Consider the following 10,497-nt stretch of genomic DNA (forward strand, 5'->3'; position numbering starts at 1 on the left):
ATAATTTACTTGCTCTATCTTTCTCTTTCTCTCTAATTTCTTCTGTCGAACTAAGCAAATAAATTTATAAACGAATGACCGATTTAATCTAATTAACCTCGAACACTCGAACAAATGACATAGTTTCGGTCTCAAAATAAAGGGAACACGCAAAGGTGCTTAAGAAAAATTATTTTATATAATGTTCGTAATTATTTTATTCGTAGGTTCGTGAAATTTGAGAAGTTCGTGAAAACATTGATATTGTACCGCTAAAGTGTCATACGATCATACACCTCTCTCTCTTTCTCTCTCTCTCTCTCTCTCTCTCTCTCTCTCTCTCTCTCTCTCTCTCTCTCTCTATCTCTCTCTTTCTCTCTGATCGGCAGTATAAAGTATAAATTACTTACTTTTCTCATCTCGTAGCTGTTAAGTTAACAATAATGATAAAAAATAATATAACAATGAGATATAAGGGACATGCACTGTCTTCTTTATACGCTGTACAATAATTATTCTTTGGTACTTCATTTTTTCTACTCTCTCACAAAACTCCTATCGCGAACATTGTTTATCGATTATATATTTCATTCGTCTTTTATTTTTCAAGTTAACAAATTTCTTCGTCAAGTAGGATTCATTTGGATAACAAGATTTCTTTTTCTTTACCTTTCGAGTCGAATATTCCTTTTTTCTTTTTTTCTTTTTTTGTTTCGTTTCACTTTTTGTCAGAAAAAAGAAAAAAATTTTCTTCACGACAAAAACAAAATCAATTTTACAATGGTAATTTTGGAATTTATTTTCGCTGCATTTTCGCTGGCAGTATATCGTTTCGACGACTTTAACGATTTATGACTGAATCTTTCCTTGTCGAGATTCTATACGTTTTCCTTTCTCTGTTTACTTTTCTCTCCCTCTCTTTCATTCTTTCTCCACCTTTCAAACTTTTATTCGTCGAATAACAAAGAAAACAAGAGCTAAAGATCTGCACAATATCCACAACGTGATTAAACCTCTCTCTTAATAAATCTCGCAAAAGTTTCGTAATTGGAATTACTCCTAAAATACACTATGATATGGTCTAATTAACGGGTCGCGCCGATTTTTTAAAAGGCGCAATAATATCAATGAACGACTTTTAATCGAATTTTTTCTAAATCTTTCGCCACGACAAATAGTGTCCATTATAATCGACGTAATAATAGAAATATAAAAAGAAAGTAATAGTAATAAAAATATTAATAATAATTATAATAAAAATAATAATAATAATAATTACAATAATAGCTATCATATAATCATAATATTAATAATAATAATAATAATAATATTAATAATAATAATAATAATAATAATAATAAAAGAAAGAACACCTAAGGCATATTTAAATAGACGATCGCCGTAATCGCCGTAAAATGAAATCAACAACGATCAACAATCGAATTGTTCTATTGCACATTCGAATCAAAAATTTTCATCCCCCAAATATTATAATTCGTCGTCGAACCTTTCGTCGAGAACAAGATCGATTATATCCGATGACGTTTGTTTCTCGCAAAAAAAAAACAGAAGAAGAAAGCAAAAAAAAAAAGATTCCGTCGGTCGAAAACGAAATTAGAAGACGGATTCGAATGTACACTCAAAAAAGAAAAAGAAGGAAAAAAAAAGAGAGAAAAAGGAAAAAAAAAGGACAAAAAGAAAAACGACTTCTTTCAACGATCATACGATACGTTCTCTCAAAAATGTCCAATTACCATTCGTCTACAATATATATGTATTTTCTTTCCTTTTCTAGCAACGTGCCAATCGCCGTGATTAAAATCCGGCAGTTGACTCAAGAGAGGCAGCTTTATTTTATTTTTTCTTTTCTTTTCTTTTCTTTTTTTTTTTTTTTTTTAACACGCTTTCGAAAGACTTCGTGGTCCAGTAGCCATAGCCAGCATCCACAATTAGAGGGGTGGTTTTTAGGATCCAGAGGTCATAAGGGATAATCAATGGCGTACACACGGACATACATTCTTTTTTCTTCACTTTCCTTTCTATCCTAATTCTTTTTTTGTTTTCCTTTTCCTTTCTATCTTTATTCATCCCTTACTTTCTTTCTTTCTTTCTTTTTTTTCTTCGTTTCTTCGTTCGCTCCTTCCTTTCTTTCTTTCTTTCTTTCTTTCTTTCTTTCTTTCTTCCTTTCTTCATTCCGTTCATTCATTCCTTCATTCTCACAGCTAACTCGTTGTGTCCGTCGTAAGACGCCGATAAAAAACGATAGAGACCTCGTCTTGAGAAACTTTCGTACCAAAATACGCGCGGCCACCGACAATCAACTTCTGATGCAGCAACCGCGTTGTTTTGGCAATCATGCTGCTAAAAGATTCTTTATATTTTTCGGTGTATTCTCCTCGTTCAAATGCTTCGTCGTATAACGTAATGCGTTCAAAAGGCCCTCGCTCTTGTACGGCGGCTGATCCTTCAACAACTTCACGCAACCCTTGACCTATATTTACGTAAATAATAAATAAATTATTAATCGGATTAGTCGAGTATAAAACAGAATTTAAAAAGAATATATATATATATATTTTCGTTTAATTTTCTCCAATAAATCAACATTATTCTGCATAACTTTATTAGGAAATTATACTCACGTCAACGTTCGAACCTTTGACGAATGCACCTTGAGGATGAACATGATCGTATAGTATCACCAGGCCTACCATAACTCTCAATACAAATAGTTGAGTCTCTTCACGTTGAAACTGGGCCAATAGATTGCTACGAAATAAATTAATGTCGTATATATGTTAAATGGACAGAGATGTAAAGAAAGAAAGAGAGAAAAGGAGAGAGTGTGTATGCACGCACGCACGCACGCACGCACGCACACACACACACACACACACACACACACACACACACACATATATAATGAAATATATATATATAAATAAATAAATATATATATATGTATGTATATATACACACAAAAAATTTGAAGAAGTCAAACAATTTTACTTACGGATTTTCCAACATTCTCAGACAGACCTTAGCCATCGTCCCAAGAGTTTCAGTAATATTCTCCCTCGGTATATCTTCGTTCTAAAATATAAACAGAAGAAAAAAGGAAAAAAAAAAAAAGGAAAAAAATAAATAAAAAGGTAAAACATACAAAAGTCTCGAAATAATTTCGCATGTGAATTTTCATTCGAACTTCTAACAATGAATATTGTGAAAATGTTTTCCTGACGAACGTCGCTCGATAGGCATAGTATCGATTCTTTTTTTGCCTGAAACGATATATATATATATATATACATACATACATACATACATACGTATATATGTATATACATATGTATGTATATATCTAACATTTACCTACCAACTCGTCCCACCTTCCCCATTACTCCGTATAATGGCTCAAAGTGAGCCCATGTAATCTGAATTCCAACGTCCGATGCCTGTCAATTTTCTACTTCACCAGAGCAAACAGTTGGATCGAATGCTTTTAATTCTAGTTTTCTAACCCCCCAGTGTTCAACCCCTCTACTCCTCCTCCCTCCTTCCTTCTTACTATTTTTATACGACAATCGCTAAAAATTCGCTTTAATTAAACTCTCTCTCTTTCTCTCTCTCTCTCTCTATTTTTCTCTCATGTAAAGTCGCACGAATTGAGAAGACTGTTCGAATTTGCAAAAAAAAAAAGAAAGAAAGAAAAATTGACAAAAACAGAAACAAAGAGAAAGTATAATACGTCATTTGACAAGTGAGAAGAAAAAAGGAGCTGGTAATTTCGTGATTGTTGATATTTAAATATTAATGGTTCAATGACCGGTAATAATGCCGATAAAGACGATAAGGGCTATGCAAGAGAGAAAGAGAGAGAGAGAGAGAGAGAGAGAAAGCATCTTCGATTTGGTAAAATGAAGCGAAGTAAATAAGCGAGACCACTTAGGTTCATCAAGAAAGTAATACTCGCGTGACTCAGCTGTACCAACACACGAAAGTATATTTATTGGTATATATACATATATATATATATATATATATATATATATATATATATATATCGTGCAGACCATTATTCCTTCGTCTTTAATAAAGAGGAACTTGTTCTTGGTCGCGTAACTTCGTTAATTACGTCTTTGTGATAGGCGTTACTAAACGAAAATTCATTACCAGCTGGATTATCTTGCGTAAGTAGAACGAATTAGTGCCTTCGCGTCATTACTTTCTCTCGCCCAACGCTAATTTCTCCCGCTCTCAATTTTATTTTATTTTATTTTGTGGTTTGCACCTGGTAGTAACACGAGATAGATAGAGAGGAAGATAGATTAATAGATTAATAGATAGATAGATAGATAAATAGATAGATAGAGAGAGACAGACAGACAGAGAAAGAGAGAGGGGGGGGAGAGAGAGAGAGCTTTACTCTTTGAGAGTTTTAATTTACGTTCAGATTTTTCCGACTATTTTTTTTTTTTTTAAGACCTACGTTATATTTCTCAAGTAGTTATAAGTAATTTGATCTAATTAAAATAAAAAAAAGAAAAAAAAAGCATATAATATCGTACGATAATCTGACGTTAACATTTTACAATTAATTCATATTGAAATAATTTTTGAATATGATTCGAACTGCACGAATGAATGATCATTTCTCAGATCGAAATAAATAAAGTACGAAGCGAATAAGGTAGTAAGAACGCACACGATTATATATGTAAGTGTATAGGAATGTTCTAGATATTCGATAGAACCAAAAAAAAAGGAAGAAAGAAATGAAAGACGAAAAGTGAAAAAAAGGGAAAAACAGAAGATAAAAAGGGGAGAGTCGAGAAGAGAGCACTTACGTCCATCAAGAAAGTAATGGTCGCGTGACTGAGAACACGTAGCATTGGGGTTGCGTGGGCATAGAACAAGGACATTCGATTGGCCAACTCATTCCCAACAACGAGGTCCTTCTCCGCATTGTCCTGTCGTGTCAACGATGCCCTCGTCAAGGTCCTACGATAGTAACTAAAATCATTTTGGATAGCCGGCGTTTTCATTTTGTGCTCGTCGAACTTCAAAACGAATTCGAGGATCTCAGCGAGCTGTTTCACAAGAGCCTGCTGCGTTTCCAGGTGTTGCGTTGGCGTTAAATTTCCTGAACATAATTGTCCGAGTATTTTCGGTACTACGCTTTCTAAACAAACAAACGAAACAAAACAAGAAAATAGATATAAAAATAAAAGTGAAGAAATTTTTTTTCTTCTTTCTTTTTTCTTTTCTTTGATTATTTATTTATTTATTTATTTATTTATTTATTTATTTATTTATTTCTCTTCTTTTTACAACCTTTCAAAGAGTCATCGAAATTTGTCGATCGGTCGAAGAAGAAGGAATTATAGAAATTCGATCGAAAAGTATGTATTATATTTTACGCATGGAAAATAATTCGAAAAAAAAGTTCGAGTCAAGTATAGCACTTATGTTTCCGAGTTTTCTGTTTTCTGTTTCTTTTCTTTTTTTTTTTTTGGAGTTTTATATATTTATTTCACGATGAAAGAAAAAAAAAAAGAAGAAAAAAGGGAAGACGAAGAAGAAGAAAAGCGAGAAAAGAAATGGAAACAGACGAACCCAATTCCAAAGAAAATTCGTAGAATCTTTTGAGCTTCGCTACGAGCGGTGCTACGGTCAAGTAAGCCTTTCGTTGGCACTCCTCCGTAGGGGCCGATATTGCTTCTCTTATTTCTTTCCCTGCACCTTTGTAACACTGGATCTCCTCCAAAATAGATTCAGAATTTTTCAAGACTCTTTGCACGGCATCGAATGTCTCACGCTCGATATCCGAGGGCTGTGCGTCTAAACATAAATTATTAAATGCATTGCTTATTCTAAAATAAATTGTATGTATAATTTAAAAAAGAAGAAGAAGAAGAAGAAGAAGAAGAAAGATAAAAAAGAAAATGTTTTCCTTCGATTGAGCAATAAAAAAAAAAATATAGTAAAAAGAAACTGAAAAGAAGAGAGAAAGAAAGAGAAAAAAGAAAAAAGGAAATAAACTTACTTTCGAAATCCAAAAAGACGTCGTACTTTTGAGGCGTGCAACAGGTAGACTCGTCCCGAGCCAGAAGACTCAAAAGCTTTCCCATCCTGAATCCCCAGTTCCTTTTGGTCAGGATCGACTTACAACAGAAAGGGCATCTAAAATGATAAAAAGTAAGGATCATATTTTACCATAGAAAAAAGTTGCAAAAAAAAAAATGTCTACGGCTAATGAGTTGGGAAACGAGTACTTATTGGGTACTCGGTATTCAAAGGATTAATTAAAAATTTAAGAGTAGAGGTCAAAGGTTAAAGAAGAAAAAGCTCCTTCTCCCTCTTTCTTTTTCTCTCACTCTCTTCTCGACAGACAGCTTGTCGGTTATGAAACGTTAATCTTGCATAGAGGAAGTGTATCAACTGGCGCGTTACCTTCGAAGGGTAAAAAGAGATACGAGGAGGAGAAAGAGAAGGAGGAGAAGGAGGAGGAGGTGGTGATGGTGGAGGAGGACAATATAAAAAGTGGGAGAGATATTCGCGTATCAAAACCACAGAATAAATGGATTCTGCGAACTCGTCGATGAAGTATGAACCTTCAGTTAATTCCAACGAATGAAACTCGCTGCTGACCTCACCTGAATATAGTCCGATAATGGAAGGAAGAGGAAGAGGATTAAATGCAGGAGGAGGAGAAGAAAGAGGAGGAGGAGGAGGAGGAGGAGGAGGAGGAGGAGGAGGAGGAGGAGGAGGAGGTGGTGGTGGAAGAGAAGGAGGAGAAGTTACCACCAAACGATTTTTCACGAATGAATTAGCTACGAAATAATCGACAAGGGGAGAACCGATTTCTGAGGATAATTGCTAAATTTATGGTGGCACGAGCGATTCGATTAAAATTAAAATCAATTGTGCGGTCTACCACGTAAGTACGTAGTATGTACTATCTACTTAGTCCGCGTTATGCGATGTAATAATTTCCGTTCGATTATAAACGAAACCACGCGTTAATAACATTTGCAGAACGTACAATATATATATATATATATATATATATATATATATATTTACATACCTAGAAGCATCATCACATAGGGTCTCGGTGAAAATTAGAAAATTATTATCGTTCGTGCGCGATAATGAATTTCTATAAATCTTCGCTCGACTAAACACGTCACGTTTATTTCTCTTAAGAGAAATCGGACCTTAATAAATATTATTTGAGAAATCTATGCCGCACCATCTGTCTTCTATTATCCGTACACGTCGTCTCGCAGGTGTTATTACTACGGAACGTATCTAATACTTGCCGAGGAAATTGTATTTCCGTGTAACGCAAACTGCTTTTATAAAATATTCGATCGATAATACTTTACGTGACTTTTCTTATCCGAAACTTTCGTGTCACGATTTAATCGTCTCTTTCTTTCTCTCTTTCTCTCTCTCTCTCTCTCTCTCTCTCTCTCTCTCTCTCTCTCTCTCTCTCTCTCTTTTTCTCTTTCTCCGTCTTTGTTTCTGTCTTCCTCTTTTTCTCACACACACGGTGAAAATAATTAAATGTGACACAACGTAAAACGGAACGAATTGCGGTAATTCTAACGGTGAACGATTAAAATACAATAACGGAGTATTCATGATTTTGTTAGAAATCTCAACCATGTTCCTTACTGATATCAAATTAAAACTAAGTATTGTGTTCTACTAAGAGGAGAGAGAGAGAGGGAGGAGAGAGAGAAAGAGAGAGAGAGAGAAAGAGAGAGAGAGAGAGAGAAAGGAACTCGCAATGACGGGATCTAAAATTATACGCGGTGAAGATCTCGCCGAGAGATTTCGTCGTCCTCACGACACTTATTTACACATTACACACGCAACTATTGTGCATGCGTACTGGCTCTATTCGTAAACGAGGATTTACGAGACGATTAAATTATATTTAATACCGGAAAACGTAACCAACGTTTGTTTACCAAAAAGCTTGTTTACCAAAAGCTCCATTCATAAACGTTTCAACGATATATCGATAATTTATACGAGAATAAATAAAACTAGGTTTGACGTTAAACAAAGTTTATCTTACATAAAAATGATAGATTAAATCGAAAAAAGATCCATAAAAAAAAGAAAAAAAAATTATCACGGTGATCGTATGTACGTGTATACACACACACACACACACACACACACACACACACACACACACACACATGTATATATCGTATGTATGTATCGTATATATGTGTATGTGTGTATTATTATAAATTAGATATCGTCTTGCAATAACGGTCCAATGAACCACGGAACTCGATCAAGGTTTTTTTGATTAATCGCACCTTTATCGTCTTGAAGATGTTCGATGCAAGTACTTACTAACCGAAGGAATCGTGTTTGAAATTCTATCGACGATCGGATATCGATCTCCCACGATTTATACGAACTCTTTCCGTCTAACTATGTGTACGTTTACGTGCACGTGTATACGTATATCAACTTCAATTCGTTTTGTTATCGAGGTTAAGATTAATGGAGCGATACGTACGATTGTGCCGATGTGTCTCATTATCGATAATAACAATCGATTCGATTAGAAAGAAATAGAGTCTGAATAGATGATGATAAACTATAAATAACTTTTTTAACGATTTACCCGTTTTATTTGTTGGAGAACGAACGTTTTAATGTCGGATTTATTACATTTTTAATAACAGTATAATACATTTTTAACGAGAAGTAAAAAAAATCGATTATAAAAGTATAAATATATAATTGTTATTATCTTGCTACAATCGAATTAACCAATCGATCCTATCGATAATATCACAGGAAGATAAAGCAAATGAAACTTAGTACATTGCTCTTTAGGAACTAGTCTCTCAGGAACAATGAACTTTAGCGGTTATTTCCCTGCGACGTATATACATATGTATTATAACTATGTATATCGTTTCGGAACTCTTAAAAACTCGACGACTTTCACGAAACTCGAAATAATTAAATTAAAATCCAAAGAAAACGCCGTGTCAAAATTTTTTACTCTAAGAAGAAACAATATCTGTTACCGAGCATCATAAAAAAGAAACAAATAAATAGAATAAAATAATAACAATAATAATTACAAGTAACACTTGGTAGAAGATACGTAGGAAAATAAAAAAAACAAAAGAAAAGAAAAAACCACACACCAATCGCACATGTACGAATATGCGATCCTTAATAATTTTCGTCCAAACGATTCTTACAGTCGAAGAAAATATTTACAATAATTTAAAAAAAAAAAAAGAAAGAAAAGAAAAGAAAGAAAATACAATAAAATAAAATGCAATAAAAGAACAAAAATACTCTCCGATCGAATCGAATAGAACAGCAAGAGGAAATGGGGAAAAAGAATTAAAAGAGAGAGAGAGAGGGGGAGAGAGAGAGAGAGAGAGAGAGAGAGAGAGAGAGAGAGAGAAAACATTATCATCGAAAGGAACGTACGAGAAGAAAGAATAAAGCGAAAGATCTCAAACGTAAATGTATAATATAAGTTTTTCGCGTTTCGACAGACTCACCGTTGCGGAATCGCGACGTAATCGCGAACGACGACGCATGATATACTTCTCGTTCTGGCTCGTTCTAATCGAATAAATAAAACACGAAAGAGGAACGTACACGCCGTGCAGAAGAAGGAGCAACAACTGTCAGTCGGTGCAAGCGGCCATGTTGAGCGTCGCGACGCCGGCCCTTTGTAGTGGCGCGGTTCGAGTCCTCTTCCTTATTTGGTAAACGCCGCGCCGGCGGCGGTACGTACGCGCGAAAAATCAATCGGGGGTTGCTTCCCTTATTCAACGAGAAGATGGCGTACCTATTCGTACCCGCCTCGTACCGCCCGAATTTCGAATTCCACGAAGTGTTCGAACCAAGGTTTAAATTTAGTCTTTGCGATCCAGTCTAAACTCTCTCTTTCTCTCTATCTTTCTCTTTCACAGTGTGACCCCAGAGCTTAAACACCTCGGCAAGTCTGAATGATTCGCCAACGAATTTGGATATTTTTGGAAACTATTTCTACTTTTTGATCCCCGTTTCTTTTTGTTCCTTTGTTATCTTGTTTCGTTTTGTTTTGTTTTTATTTTATTTTATTTTATTTTATTTCCTTTTTTTGTTAAATACTTTCGTGTTAATCGAATCGTTTTTATTTAAGACGTTATCAAACGATCGGAACGATATCTTGGATAAATCGATAGTATTTTAAGGAACTATGTTGTTTTAATTTAATTTTGTTTTATGTGTGTGTGTGTGTGTGTGTAGATTTGATATTTTCAATAATTTCGAGGTAACTTTTAATGACTTTTAAGGTCGTTGACTGTCGAACGAATCTTAGATAAATCTATATACGCAATCGAACGAATTTAGATATCCTTTTAGGAAACCATGTTAGCTTATATTTTATTTTGTTTTATTTTTAATTTCCCTCTTTTTTTCTTTTTCGTTAAATATATTTTATAACAGCGGATTTCTTTTATTTCG

The 10,497-nt window shown here is 34.4% G+C and overlaps 1 protein-coding gene across 6 annotated transcripts in view; it reads right to left on the minus strand.

Annotated features, from left to right (window-relative positions):
• Positions 1-2,122: 2,122 nt before the first annotated feature.
• LOC122628424 (CYFIP-related Rac1 interactor B) overlaps positions 2,123-10,497 on the minus strand; it is a 22,167-nt gene continuing 13,792 nt past the window's right edge. For 4 of the 6 annotated variants that reach the window (XM_043810721.1, XM_043810723.1, XM_043810722.1 and 1 more), the window contains 6 exons: positions 6,026-6,162; positions 5,596-5,820; positions 4,827-5,161; positions 2,993-3,072; positions 2,622-2,748; positions 2,123-2,470 (listed from right to left, as the gene is read on the minus strand). In XM_043810721.1, coding sequence (XP_043666656.1) covers positions 2,333-2,470; positions 2,622-2,748; positions 2,993-3,072; positions 4,827-5,161; positions 5,596-5,820; positions 6,026-6,110 — 990 coding nt within the window. In that variant the 5' untranslated portion in view covers positions 6,111-6,162 and the 3' untranslated portion in view covers positions 2,123-2,332. Of the gene's footprint in view, positions 2,471-2,621; positions 2,749-2,992; positions 3,073-4,826; positions 5,162-5,595; positions 5,821-6,025; positions 6,163-6,356; positions 6,377-9,542; positions 9,725-10,497 lie in introns of those variants that run through there. The other 2 variants (XM_043810725.1, XM_043810724.1) reach the window with 2 other exon arrangements.

This window comes from Vespula pensylvanica, chromosome 4 (genome assembly GCF_014466175.1).
Source record: "Vespula pensylvanica isolate Volc-1 chromosome 4, ASM1446617v1, whole genome shotgun sequence".
NCBI lineage: Eukaryota > Metazoa > Arthropoda > Insecta > Hymenoptera > Vespidae > Vespula > Vespula pensylvanica.